Raw genomic sequence first — 15,517 nt, 5'->3', positions numbered from 1 at the left:
CTAACATTTGTCAATATGAACTCTTTCCTTCTTTTTCTGCTCTTTTCAAAATAAAAAACCTCTGCTCAAAGTCAACTATGGTTAATTTATAGTTCAATAAAATGGAACAGAAAGGAAGAAAACAGATTCTTTCCAATCCATCTGCAAATCCTTATCACTTAATGCTGATGTCATTACTGGCTTCCCTGTTATTCTTTGAAGGCTAAATATTTCAGATAAGGACTTTTCAAAAAGAAAATGTGTGTGTTCAGATGAACTTTGTGGAAATAAAAACCACATGAGAAAAACACCAACAAAAAAGGAAGAAAGAAATGATAGAGCATTTAAGATGACTAAACATGCCACTTAAAACTGAGGCATCAAAGCCTTGGCAGCTGAACAATGGATTTGAGAGATTTTACAAACCATACTTTAATATCCATAGATCTATGATGAAAAATATGTTCACTGACCTCCCCACCACATTTAATTACATTACATTACTACAAGGTTAATAATTCAGCCACATATTTGTTACTATTACTGCCAAGGTTTTTCGCTCTTAAAAGGCTAACAGTTTGTCTAAAAACACTTGTATTCTTCAAGTTGCTTAAGACTTCCCACAAGTTTGAAATAAAATTTTTATGCTCATTAACTAATTAAGTAAATCTCACTTCACATAAACTGAGATCAAGGTCTCAAGTAAAATAATCTTTAGAGTAATAAGAAGCTTTGAAGTACCAAACAATTCAGAAAGAATATGGTATTAAAAAGATTTTAGAAATAAAGTACAACAGGAGTTAGAGTTATCTTGTCAAAATAATAAACAATAGCTGAAAAAATTCTAAGTTTGTAAGATATAAAATTGAAAGTAAACAGGAATCAAGATAGACTCACCCGTTAAAAAAAGCATAATAAAAATTTACAAATAGAAAGACTTGATCCCCAAACTTTCTTAAGTAGAAACGTGCCTCCAGAGCTAATACTTACATGAAGGATCACAGAAAGTTCTGACTTAATGAGATAATACTGTAATCTCTAACAGTTATTTAGAGCTTGAACGTGTGAAATGTCTGCTGCCTACATCTAAAAGGATATAGATCGCAACACTTTCCTTGTGCTTTTACATCACTATTCTTCTATAAGCAGCATGTATACTTCACTATTTCTGTAATTTTTAACTTCAGAGAGAAGAGAATTATTTTAAAGATTGATCAAAGCTGAAGATCCCAACATTCAAATTTTAACCAAAACTACATCAAAAAATTGGAGTGTATCTTACCAACTTATGTATGCTGTATTTAAATTTTAGTCATAAAATATACCTATCAGTGAGTAGTTTTAAGTCCAGCTTTAAAGAAATAATATCCCATGCCCATTAACAAAATAAAAAGGAATAGCTAGTGTTTCTATAACTATGTAGTCTGCAATTAATAAACTGAAAAAAGTATATGATTCATGAACATGAACAAATACATCTATTCAAATTTCTTGCTCTGCCTTACCTGCAACTAAAATGCATGATGTAATATATGGGAAAAAGCACTTAAAACAACTTAAACGTACCTGAATTACTTTGTCTACCTTCAGATCCTCAAGAGATGGGTACAGAGACATTTTTGCAGGATTTTTCTAAGGAAAAAACAAAGAAAAATTTATATAATTTAATTCTCACCAAAACTTAAATAGTACCCGTAACTAGCAAAATACACATAAAATATGGGAAAATATGAACATCCAGGCTATATAAAAACTGCTTACTGATTAATGGCTACCAAACCTCCTCTCCCTCCTTTACCACTACTATCAAACTATATCCAGAGACTTTAAACTTCCCTTCAAATAAAAGTCCTTCATTTAAAAAGTTTGGAAAATCAGAAAGAAGGGTTATGTGATTTATCTAGCTTACCTATCTATAAAGCCTCTATCACAAGGGGAAAATACATATATACAGGGGTGGGCAAAAGGTTTACAGCTGTGAATACACAAAACAGTTTATTCTTTTATTATTTATTAATTATTGTATTAATAGAACTGTAAACCTACTTTTGCCCACCCCAATATACAAAAATATGTACAGTTGACCTCTCAAGGTCAATTTGTATTTCTATTTGCAGTTTGGAAACTGAATATGGGGAGGGCCGACTTAAGTTATATTCAGATTTCTTCTGCAAGAGTGGTCCGTGAGCCTAACACCCTTATTGATCAACGGTCAACTAACTGCATATAGAAAATACACTGCACACCAACTATTAATAATAGTTTTATCTTCAGAAGACATGAACAAAATGGAGAGTAAGGACCTGAAGAATAAGAGGTAAATTTTTACATTTTAAATATTTCTAATTATTCAATTTTTTTTTAGTCACCATGAATTGTTTTTTGTAGTAGTATAAAACATTTTTTAAAAGTATTACAAGGATATATACTTTAAAATTCTGTTTAGCTATTTTGAGATGAATGCCTGGCACTTTCTTTAAACCCAATATAACAATATATCCTAAACTGTATAGGGTTTAACATAGGTTCTTGATCCGGTTACCAGTTTATTACCTTTATATCCACATCCACCCATTACTGGCTGCTCTGTGGAAATGGAGATGGGCCCTTTACATATTGCTCTTTTCCCAACTGGCAGCATTGTCAGTAGAGAACTGAAGGTACACTGGAGGAGAAAGAGATTTTTTTCCAGCCAGGCTCCTTCAGTACCTGCTGGTAATCTAATACTATTTCTATTTTTAGTTCTGCCAGTAACCTAAATGTAACCTAAAAGATTACATTTTACTTGTAAGAAATGAACTGTATGAGTGGTTCATTTCAAAACTCAATGAGTAGCCCGGCTGCTGCCGCGGCTCAGTGGTTGAGCATCGATTATAAACCAGGAGGTCATGGTTCAATTCCCGGTCAGGGCACATGCCTGGGTTGCAGGCTCGATCCCCAGTGTGGCAGGTGCAGGAGGCAGCCAATCAATGATTCCCTCTCATCATCGATGTTTCTATCTCTCTCCCTCTCCCTTCCTGTCTGAAATCAATAATATTAAAAAAAAAAAACAACTTGAGTAATTATTCTAAATTTTCTCCCATACAAGCTTTTTTTTTTCCAAATATTAACTGAAGTTATCTGACCAACTCTGAGATAACTCACATACCAACACACTCAAGCCAAGAAGAGAAATGGGTATTTCAGATTTTTGTTGTTTATGTATTGCTGGATCTGGTTTGTTAATATTTTGTTGAGACTTTTGCATCTATGTTCATCAGGGATATTGGCCTATAATTTTCTTCCTTTGTAGTGTCTTTATCTGGTTTTATAATTAAGATAATATTGGCCTCATAAAATGAACTTGGGAGTCTTCCTTTCTCTTGAATTTTTTTTGAATAGTTTGAGGATAGGTGTTAATTCTTTGAATGTTTGGTAAAATTCACGTGTGAACCATTCTGGTCTAGGACTTTAATTTGTTGGGAGTTTTTTTTATTACTGCTTCAATTTCAGTAATTGAAATCTGTCTACTCATATTTTCTGTTTCTTTCTGATTCAGTTTTGGAAGACTATGTTTCTAGGAATTTATCCATTTAGTCCAAATTGTCAAATTCATTAGCATATAGTTTGTAATATTTTCTTGCAATCCTTTATATTTCTTTGGTGTCTCTTATTCTATTCTTTCATTTCTGATTTTATTTTGGTCCTCTCTCTTTTCTTTCTTGATAAGTCTGATTAAAGGTTTGTCAACATTGCCCTAGCCGGTTTGGCTCAGTGAACAGAGCATTAGCCTGTGGATTGAAGGGCCCTGGGTTCGATTCCGGTCAAGGGCACATGCCCAGGTTGTAGGCTCAATCCCCAGTAGGGGGCGTGTAGGAGGCAAACAATCAATGATTCTCTCTCAACACTGATGTTTCTCTCTCTCCCTTCCTCTCTGAAATCAATAAAAAATATATTTAAAAAAAAAAGGTTTGTCAACATTATCTTTTCTAAGAACCAGCTCTTGGTTTCACCAATCCTTTGTATTGTTTTATAGACCCCATTTCACTTATTTTTGTTCTGATCTTTATTATTTCCTTTTTTCTACTCACTTTGGGTTTTGGTTGCTGTTCTTTTTCTAGTTCCTTGAAATGCCAAGTTAGTTTGAGGTTTTTCTTGTTTCTTAAGATAGGCCTGTAATGCTATCCATTTCCTTCCCAGGACTGCTTTCACTGTGTCCCACAGATTTGGGGTTGTTGTATTCTCATTTTCATTTGTTTCCAGGTATCATTTGACTTCTTCCTTGATCTCACTGTTAACCCATTCATTATTTAGTAACATATTATTTAGCCTCCATGTCTTTGTGTTTTTCAGTATTTCTCTTGTGATCAATTTCTAATTTCATACCATTATGGTCAGAGAAGATGCTTGATTAGAATAAATTTCTTAAATTTATTCTAATTTGTTTTGGGTCCTATCATATCATCTGTCTTAGAAAATGTTCCATATGCCCTTGAAAAGAATGTATATTTTGCTGCTTTGGAATGAAATGCTCTAAAGATATCAATTAAATCAATCTGATCTAGTGTATCATTTAAGACCACCATTTCCTTGTCCTTGATAGTCTGGCTGGAAGATCTACCCATTGATGTCAATGGGGTGTTAAAATGCCCTAGTGTAACTGATTACTGTAAATATTTCCTTTTATGTCCATCCAGATTTGCTTTACATATTTAGGTGCTTCTATATTGGGTAAAGAAATGTTTACAGGGGTTATATCTATCATTAGGTACTGTCATTCTTTGTCTCTTACCATAGCCTTTGTTTTAAAGTCTATTTTGTCTGATATAAGAACTGCTACCCCAGCTTTTTTTCCCCATTTCGTTAGCATAAAGTAACTTTCTTCATACCTTTAAGTCTGAGTGTATCTTTCATTCTGAGGTATGTCTCTTGTCCACATCATATATATAGGTCTTGTTTTCTTAACCATCCAAGTCTTTTGATTGGAGCATTTAAGCCATTTACACTTGAAGAGATTACTGATAGGTATGTACTTTTATATCTTTTAACTAATCCTCTTCTCCTTCTTGAAGACCTTTTAACATTTCCTGCAATACCAGTTTGGTAGTAACAAACTACTTTAGCTTTCTCTTGTCTGGAAAGCTCTTAATTTCTCCATCAATTTTAAATGATAGCCTTGCTGACTAAAGTAGTCTTGGTTGCAGGTACTTGCTTTTCATCACTTTAAATATTTCATTGCAATCCCTTCTGGCCTGAAATGTTTCTGTTGAGAAATCAGCTGACAGTAATGGGAGCTCCCTTGAAGGTAAGTAACTGTCTTTATCTTGCTGTTAAGATTCTCTCTTTGACTTTAACCTTTGCCATTTTAATTATGATATATCTTGCTATGGCCCTCTTTGGGTTCACTTTATTTGGGACTCTCTGTGCTTCCTGGACTTGTGTGAAGTCACAAGGTTAGGGAAGTTTTCAGTCATTATTTCTTCAAATAGGTTCATAATCCCTTCTTCTCTTCTCTCTCTTCTTATACCCTGATGATGCAGATGTTATGCTTCATGTGGTCCCAAAGGCATTATGTTAAGTGAAATAAGTCACATGAAGACGAATACTATATAATCTCACTTATATGTGAAAAATAAACAACAACAACAAAACTAAACTTATAAATACACTGGTGGTTGCCAGAGACAGGGGTAAGGAATGGACAAAATGGGTGAAAGGGGTCAAAAGGTATAAAATTCCAGTTATAAGATAAATAAGTACTGGAGATGTAATATATGGCATGATGACTATAGTTAATACTGTACTGTATATTTAAAGTTGCTAAAAGAGTGCATCTTAAAAGTTCTCATCACAAGAAAAAATTTGTAATTATGTGCAGTGATAGATGTTATCAAGACCTACTGTGGTAATGCAAATATTGAGCCACTGTGTTGTACACCTGAAACTAATATGAGTCAAATATTCCTGAATTTCAAAAATAAAGGAAAATTTTTAACAGCCCAAGTTCTAGCCCCAGCTCTGCCACCAACTTAATTTGCTTTCCAGTGTCTCAGCTTAAAGTTTGACCTAGTAAATCAACAAATCTTTTCTGTAAGGTAGAAAAGTTAGGACACACTTGCTTTTTTAAAAAAAATCTTCTATAAGCTAATTGCTTTAACTCCTAACAGCAAAGTGCTTAAACATTCTATTCCCATAAATCATTTTCACAGGAATCCAGGATGTCAAATTATTCCCTATTTAAACATAGGAGTAACCTATTAGCTTCAATTAGTGCAAAAATAAAACGGTACAAAATCTTTTTAATTTGCATAGGAAATCATGGAAATGCATACCGGGGTAGTAACCTAAAGTACAACCATAAAACCATCTTAAGGTCCTAAAACAGTCACCCTTCAGTTTGTATTGCCCAAAGTACTGCCTCCTCTTCCAAGAAGGTAAAATGTAGAGATACCATGTTTGTAGCTGTTTTTTTTTCTAAAAAGTATTCACTGAACACAGCAGAGAATTTAGAATTTTTCACCCAAGATGGCAGTGAGAAAACTGAAAGAGGAAGACATTTATTAGACAAGTCAGAAGATGAACACAAAGAGACAAGGAGATATATTCTAGACTCTTATGAGAAAAATAATCATATAAATATAAAAATATGAGTTTCCATGTGGCGAAAGCCTAAAATTGAAATTCCTCAAACTTAAGAATCATTACATAAACAATATAGCTTTAATTAATAAAAGAAATACGATTTTTCATTCAGACAGTGATTCAGAAGGAATGACTTTATCATGCAATATTCTGAAACAAGTCCCTGGGATCTGTTTTACTTAAAGTGGGACAGGTTAGTAAGAAACTCGGAATGTTCCCGGGCAAGTGGAATGAGAAAACTGAGGCTGAGCAATTAACAGTTGGCTGATAAATCAGAAAACTACATCCCCCCTAACCAAAGATATCTAAGAGCAGGAGGTCTAAATCTATTCTCCTAAACCAAAGATATCTAAGCGCCAGTGATTTAAATAACCTTAGTCAGAAAGATAGATAACAACAACAACAAAAACACACAATTAGATAGAGGTAAAACCAACCAGAGAATGGCCCCTGATCCCACTATATGCTCATTTTTATACATCAGCAGACTAACCTGCACATCAGGAAATCTAATGAACATTCTGTTGAGATCCTCTCCTGGGACCTCCCATAATATTCCTGCCTATAGAAACCCACACGTCTAAGAAAGACAGTGCACTATCTTCTTTGAGCACAGCCTCACCCCCTCTGCTATTTCTATGCTAAGCTAAGCTCTAAGAATCCCCATGAAGCTTGCACCCAGGGAAGAAATAGACAGTGGCAGCTTGTGCTGGAGTTACCCCCTAATCCTGTTCCCAGGGACCATTCCTTTACCTCACTGAGCTAGGTCTTAATAAACTTACTCTCACTTTCACCTAGAGTTGTGTCTTAAAATTTTTCCTGCATGAGTCAAGAACCTGGAGGTCACCTGACACATGAAAGGTGTCAGATGTTGCCAGGGCAAGGCCAGCAAGGAAGCAGTAGGGTAACAAAAGGATAAATCTCTAATAGGTTCTGACATTACTATCTGGTAATTTTTCTTCTTCAATCTTCTTCAATCTTTTCAATCTTTTATATTTGTACAGCAAAATTTACATGATATGATTTATAAGTGGCCAAATGAAGGCGATGTTCAAACAAGGTGAGTAAAAGAAAACAGTAGAGATATTCTTAAAAACATATTGCACTTATTATTCTAATTGATGTTGATAAAAAGTATAAATAAAAATTACTTGCAAATATAGAACACACAACATGATCATGCTCTCAATAAAATCATGTGCCATTAAAGTTTGCAAAAGTACTGCATTTTGACAATTCAAGTAGAAAAATTACCAGATAGTAATGTCAGAACCTATTAGAGATTTATTTGAAATCTAGAATTAGTATATTATTTTGACAACTGAGTACATAAAGAACCAAAAGTAATATAAGCTAGAACATATTAGAGATGTATGTAGAATAGTATTTATAAGATGTATATGCTCCAAATTCACTCATGACAGTTGAGCAATTAGTTGTACTCAAAAGACGTCACCCATTTCAGCTAGAGATACCTTCAAAACCAGAAAAATCCTATATAATAAAAGGCTAATATGCAAATTGATCCAACAGCAGAATGACTGGGGGCAGACGCTCAATGCAGGAGCTGCCTCCTGGTGGTCAGTGCGCTCCCACAAGGGGAGTGCTGCTCAGCCAGAAACCAGGCTCACGGCTGGCGAGCGCAACGGCAGTGGCAGGAGCCTCTCCTGCCTCCGTGGCAATCGAACATCCCCCGAGGGCTCCCGGACTGCAAGAGGGTGCAGGCCAGGCTGAGGGACCCCCCTCCCGAGTGCATGAATTTCGTGCCCGGCCTCTAGTTTATAATAAAAATCTGGGTTTCTTATGTTCAGACTATTACTAATTTTTTTTTTTTTACTATCCCTTTATTTTCACTTCTGCAAAATTATTCATAAAATGGCCTAAAGTATTTTTTTAAATGTTCAATGGACCACAATGGTAAACAGTGATGGCTGTGTTTTCTAATGTATTGAGAATTAATAAGCATTCAGATGGCTCATATATAGTGTCAAAGAACATGTATACTTCGATAAAGTCCTAAACGGTCATCTAGAGCAATGTTTATTAAATGTGTCTAAGCATCAGATCAGAATTGCCTGGGCACTAGTCAAAATAGTTCCCAGACTGACACATATTTCATGGAAGAACAGTGGAACTCTTCCTTTTAATATGTCATATAAAATCTACTCTAAGAAGAATTTCATTTTATCTAAAAGATTCTATTTCACACCTACTGAACTGGCAAAAATCCAGTTTGACAACATTCTCTGATAATAAGGCTTTAAGAAACACTCACACATTACGCATGAAAGTGCAAACTAGTATAATTTTCATAGAAAGAGACATTGCAACATCTACCAAAATTATAAATGCAAATACCCTCCAATCCAGCAATATCACTTCAGGTCTTTAGTCTACAAATATATTTGCACATAAAGTGACATATGTTGAAGTTTATTCACTGAAGCACTGACTGTAATAGCAGGACACAAGAAATAGAAGAGGAAGTTCTATATACACTATATTGAAAGAGGTTCAATATATTATCATTAACTGGAGAGAAAAGCATGATTTACAGCACTGTACTATAAATATGCGAACAATTGTGTTAAGAAACTAGAAAAAGAGTACCAACTAAACCCAAAGCTAGCAGAAGGAAATAAGATTAAAACAAAGATAAATGAAATAGAGAATTGAGAAAATTGATGAAACCAAAGTTGGTTCTTTAAAAAAAATTAACGAAATTGATAAACTTTATCTAGATGGACTAAGAAATAAACAGAGAAAACTCAAATACTAAAACTGGAAATGAAAGTGGTAAATTTAAATGGACTCTATAGAAATCAGGATTACTAGAGAGTACTATGAACAACTATATGCCCCCAAAACCACATAACCTAAATGGACAAATTCCTAGAAACAAAACCTACCAAGACTAAATCACAAACATAAAATCTGAATAGACCTATAACTAGTGAACAGATGGAGTCAGTATCACAATCTCCCAACAAAGAAAAGCCTTGGACCCGATGGCTTCACTGATGAATTCTACTAAACATTTAAAAGAGTTAATATCAATCCTTCTCAAAATTTTGCTAAAAAAATGAAGAGGAGGGAACATGTCCTAACTCACTCTACGAAGATAGCATTACCTTGATATCAAGGCTAGAACAAAGGTACTGTAAGAATACTACAAAATTCCTTGTGAACATTGATGCAAAAAACCCTTAACAAAATATTAGCAAACAGAATTCAACAGCTCGTTAAAAGAATTACACAGCTATATATCTTTAGCAAGTAGGATTTATTCCTGTAAGAGCAGGATCGTTCAACATGTGAGATGATCAAAATAGTATGTCATATCAACAAAAGGATGGGGGGAAAACCACATGATCATTTCAATTGATGCAGAAATAGCATTTGATAAAACTCAACAATCTTTTATAATAAAAACACTCAACAAAATGGAAATAGAGGGAAATTACTTCCACATAATAAAAGCCATATATGAAAAATCCAAAGCAAACCACACTCAATGGTGAAAGGCTGAATACTTTTAAGATCAGGAACAAGGCAAGGAGGCACACTTTCACGACTTCTATTCAACAGAGTTCTAGCCACAGCAATTAGACAAGAAAAGAAAGAAAAGGAAAAAAGAAAGGCATGCACATTGGAAAAGAAGTAAATTATCTGTTTACAGATGATATGATCATCTATGTTAGGGTATAGAAAACCCTGGATTACACACACACACACACACACACACACACACACACACACCTGTTAGAATAAACAAACTCAGCTGGATATAGTCAATGCACATAAACAATAAGCAATCTAAAAATTACAAAAACAATTCCATTTACAATAGCATCAAAAATAAAATACTTAGATTCAACAGAGTTCTAGACACAGCAATTAGGCAAGAAAAAGAAATAAGAAATAAAGGCATCCACATTGGAAAAGAAGTAAAAATTATCTGTTTACAGATGATACGATCTTCTATGTTTAAGGTATAAAAAACCCTGGACTACACACACACACACCAGTTGCATTTCTATACATAAACAATGAGCTATCTAAAAAGGAAATTACAAAAACAATTCCATTTACAAGAGCATCAAAAAATAAAATACTTAGGAATTAATTTAATTAAAGAGGTGAAAGAACTGTACAATGAAATCTGCAAAGCAATGCTGAAAAAAATTAAAGAAGATATAAATAAATGGAAGCACATCCCATGTTCATCGATTAAGGCTTGGTATTGTTAAAATATCAACACTAGCCTAAATGATCCACAGATTCAATGCAATCTTTATAAAAATCTCCGTGACTTTTTTTTCAGAAATAAAAGCCAAAATCATATGAAATTTTAGGGTACCCCAAATCCCCAAAACAATGTTGAAAAATAACAACACTGGAGGATCACACTTCCTGATTTCATAATATACTATAAAACTACAATAATAAAAACAGTATGGTACATATTGGCATAAAGACAAATACACCAATGGAAGAGACTAGAGAGCCTAGAGATAAGCCCTCAGATATTCGGTGAATTGATTTTTGACAAAGGTGTCAAGACCATTCAATGAGAAAAAGACAAGACTTTACAACAAATGATGCTGGAAAAACTGGATATACCAGGTGTACCGGTTAATAATGAGGATTTTTTTCAATAGATGGAGTTACACATATGTTGACATGTATGCTATTTTGCTATATTGACAGCAAGCTACAAAACTTCATGTCAAATTTGCTGAAGGTGTTAACACCATAGATATTTTTACGCTTAAAAATGTCGAATTTTGTGCCAAAAAAAAAGAGCATTTGAGGGAAGTTTTAATTCATTACTTTATTTTGAAGAAAAAGTTATCGTATACTTCGGGAAGCTTATGGTGAACATGCTCCATCTTAAGATACTTGTGAACGCTGGTTTAAACGCTTTAAAAGTGGTGATTTCAATGTGAAAGACAAAGGACATCCAGGTCAACCGAAAAATTTGAAGACCAACAATTACAAGCATTACTGGATGAAGATGCGTGTCAAACTCAAAAACAACTTGCAGAAAGATTAAACGTTGCTCAGCAAACAATTTCCAATCATTTACAAGCAATGGGAAAGATTTTTTTAAAATACATTTTATTGATTTTTTACAGAGAGGAAGGGAGAGAGTTAGAAACATCGATCAGCTGCCTCCTGCACACTCCCCACTGGGTATGTGCCCGCAACCAAGGTACATGCCCTTGACCGGAATCGAACCTGGGACCCTTGAGTCCACAGGCCGACGCTCTCTATCCACTGAGTCAAACCGGTTAGGGCAATGGGAACGATTTTAAAGGAAGGAAAATGGGTGCCACATCAACTGAACAAAAGACAAAAGGAAAACCAAAAAGTTATCAGTAAAATGCTGCTTCAACAGCACAAAAGAAAGTCTTCTTTGTATCAAATTGTGACTGGCGATGAAAAGTGGATTTATTTTGAGAATCCCAAATGCACAAAATCATGAATTGATCCAGGTCAACCATCAACATCGACTGCAAGGCCAAATCGCTTCGGAAAGAAGACAATGCTCTGCGTTTGGTGGGATCAGGAAGGTGTGGTGTATTATGAGTTTCTAAAACCAGGTGAAACCGTTAATACTGATCGCTACCGACAACAAATAATCAATTTGAACCAGCTTTGATCGTGAAACGACCAGCATGTGCCAGAAGACACGGCAAAGTAATTTTGCTTCATGATAATGCACCATCACACACTTCAAAACTAGTTAAAGACACATTAAAAGGTCTTGCCTGGGAAGTATTAACCCACCTGCCGTATTCACCAGACCTTACTCCTTCAGATTAGCACTTGTTCCGATAGATGGCACAGGCACTTCTGAGCAGCACTTCAAAACGTATGAAGAAGTGGAAAATTTGGTCTCCGAATGGTTTGCCTCAAAACAAGAAAAGTTCTATTGGGACAGTATCCACAAATTACCTGAAAGATGGGGGAAATGTGTAGCTAGCAATGCACATTACTTTGAATAAAGCACTTTTGATTTTTCTCTTGAAATTATCGTGTTTTCTTTGATTACAAAATCCGCCATTATTAACCGGTACACCTAGGACACTTTCAATACAATGAAGGTGGATCCTTACCTAACACCATATAAAAAAAACTAACTCAGAATGGATCAAGAACCTAAATATAAGACCTAAAACAATAAAACTCTTAGAAGATAACATAGGACAAAAGATTCACAATGATTTATTGGATATGACACCAAAAGCATAGGTAATCAAAGAAAAAGGAGACATATTGGGCTTCATGAAAAATTTTCCATTTTGTGCAGCAGAAGGCACTAACAACAGAGTAAAATGGCAATCCACAGAATGGGAGAAAATATTTGCAAATCATATATATGATAAGGGATTAATATCCAGGATATCTGGAGAACTTCTAAAAGTCAACAAAAAAACAAAATTGGCAAAAAAGTCGAATACACATTTCTCCCAAGAAGATACAGAAGTGACGAATAAGCATCTGAAGATACTCAACATCACCAATCACTATGGAAATGCAACGTTGGTGGGAGTATAAATTGCTACAGCTGCTATAGAAAACGATTTGACAGTTCCTCAAACAAAAATAGAATTATCATGTAATCCAGCAATTCCACTTTTGGGTATATACCTGCAAGAACTGAAATCTGGGTCTGAGGGATTACTTGTACACCTATGTTCATAGCAGCAATATTCACAATTGCTCACACTTACAAGTAACCCAAGTGTCCATGGAAGGATGAACGGATAAGCATAATGTGGCATATATGTACAATAAAATATTAGTCAACCCTAAAAGGGAAGGAAATTCTGCAATATGCTACAACATGGATGAACCTTGAGGACATCTAAATGAAAGAAGACATCACAAAAAGACAAATACTCTACGACTCCACTTATATGAGGTGCTTAGTCAAAATCATAAGGACACAAAGTAGAATGGCTGATGTCGGGGCTGGGGGAATGGGAAATTAGTTTCATGGGTATAGAGCTTCAATTATCAAGGTGAAGAAGTTCTGGGGATGGATGGTGGTGGTGATAGTTACCTGGTATCAATGTATTTAATACCATTGAACTGTACTCTTAAAAATGGTTATCTTTACGTTACAATGTATTTTGCCACAATAACAAAAAATGGAATGAAATGGAAGGGGTGGAAATACATTGATGCTTGCTTATATAGGTACAAAATATCCCCGAATAAATACCTAAAAATGCAAAAACGGTTGGCTCCTACAGAAAGGAATTATGGTTGGCTGGGGAACCTAAATGGGAGACTATATACCATTGCTTAACTTTATTGCTTAACTTTCAGTCACGTTGTTGCTTACCTCCTCAAAAACGAATTGAACAAAAAATATTTGCAGCAATTAGAAATTAAAACGTACTAATATAACTATTACCGGGTGTAGGAAGTATTTTTAAAAGTTGTTTGGGGGAATCTTTTTTTTTTTTAAACTCTTGGCATGTACTACCTTAAAAAGGTACCTAAATCTGGCGAAAACAGGGAAAAAAATAGTTGAGTCATGTTCCGGTTAAGGAAGTGGTTTTTTTCTTTTTAATTTAACAGTACACATTTCAGTGTACTTAGCCAACTATTAGGAAATTCTCCCTCTTTGGGTCATGGTTTTTTTACATCCTTATAATGCACAAACATAACTAAAAATGAATGTTGCCTAAGTTATACTTAAGTAAATGCAGTGCCTATTTCCTGAACCTTTAAAAAGACGTTCCACTTCCTTATTTTTATTTTGTGGCACAAGTCAGTTGATGTATCCTATCCACCACGAGGAAAGTGATTTACAGAACTAAGCTGGTAGCAGAGACAATAAAATTAAAAAACAAAACACGTTTTTTACTGTCTACCCACAACAGCAAATAAAAACTAAAGACAAATTTGAGTTTAAATGAATCACGTCTGCATATTTGAGATAAAGCGAACCGACTGCAGCTGTTTTTCAATGTCATTTTCCTTTTTAACCAATTGTGTGTGTTTTCTTTGAAGCAAGTGAATGCTGAGAGTGTGGTAAACCAAACGGACTTTCTAAGTGATGGGCTTGCATAATGGAAAAGCGGCAGTGACTGTGTGTGCGGGTAATGCATCCAGGCGGAGAAACCGAGAAACACCTTTCATAAAGCCGGCGCACATAGGAGACTCGGGATTAAATAACCCCACTGCGCGAAAGGGAAAGGTCCCTTCTCACCAGGAAATCCTGCCCGAAGGCTCTGAGTCAGACCTCGGGGACACATCCCGGAACACACCCGGCTGGAACCCGGCTCCCTTTCTTCCAGCACCGCCTCCCCCGCCCCCCATCGGGGCTGCGCCCTCGGCAAACACCCCTCCTCCCGTCCGGCGCCGCGACCAGCCCCGCGGAGGTGAGAAGGCTCAGCCCCCAGGCCCGCGGGCTCCCGAGGAAGCAGGCCCGCGCCTCGTCCTCCTCCGACAGGAACAAAAAGGGTCGAAAGGGACCGGAATAAGACAGTCCCCGAGCTGCAGCTCGGTCCCCGGCCCCGGCCCCCCGCCCGGCCGGGTTGGGACCCCGGAACCGGCAGGGACGCGGGCAGGCGGTGCGCGCAAACTTCCCCTCCGCCCGGGCCGGCTGAGCGCACAGAGGGCGCGGAGCGCAGCGCGGCGAGGGCGTCGCCGCCGCCGCCTCCCGAAAACCGTTGCGACCCGGACAGTCTCCGCTAAGTGACCCGGGGTCCCCACGTCCCCGCGCCCGGGACGCGGCGTGAGCGTCCCTCCTTCCCCGCCAGGACTGCTTACCGAGGCCGCAGGGAACCGCTCGCCGCCGCCGCTGCCTCCGGTCACTAGCACCGACTTCCCCAGCCGAGGGGAGAAAACGCGCGCGCGCCGGAGGACCGCCCCGAGGCGCGTCACGGCGCCGCCC

At 36.6% G+C, this 15,517-nt stretch overlaps 1 protein-coding gene across 5 annotated transcripts in view; it reads right to left on the bottom strand.

Moving 5' to 3' along the window:
• The window catches only part of SDCBP (syndecan binding protein), a 28,347-nt gene extending 12,837 nt beyond the window's left edge, over positions 1-15,510 (bottom strand). The window contains exons 1-2 of one of the 5 annotated variants that reach the window (XM_006085300.3): positions 15,394-15,510; positions 1,546-1,611 (exon numbers count right to left, since the gene is read on the bottom strand). In XM_006085300.3, coding sequence (XP_006085362.1) covers positions 1,546-1,596 — 51 coding nt within the window. In that variant the 5' untranslated portion in view covers positions 1,597-1,611; positions 15,394-15,510. Of the gene's footprint in view, positions 1-1,545; positions 1,612-12,393; positions 12,469-15,393 lie in introns of those variants that run through there. The other 4 variants (XM_006085303.3, XM_023750990.1, XM_023750991.1 and 1 more) reach the window with 4 other exon arrangements.
• Between the last annotated feature and the right edge of the window lie 7 nt (positions 15,511-15,517).

Source organism: Myotis lucifugus, unplaced genomic scaffold (genome assembly GCF_000147115.1).
Source record: "Myotis lucifugus unplaced genomic scaffold, Myoluc2.0 scaffold_17, whole genome shotgun sequence".
Classification (NCBI taxonomy): domain Eukaryota; kingdom Metazoa; phylum Chordata; class Mammalia; order Chiroptera; family Vespertilionidae; genus Myotis; species Myotis lucifugus.
This window is presented reverse-complemented; position numbering and strand designations above follow the sequence as displayed.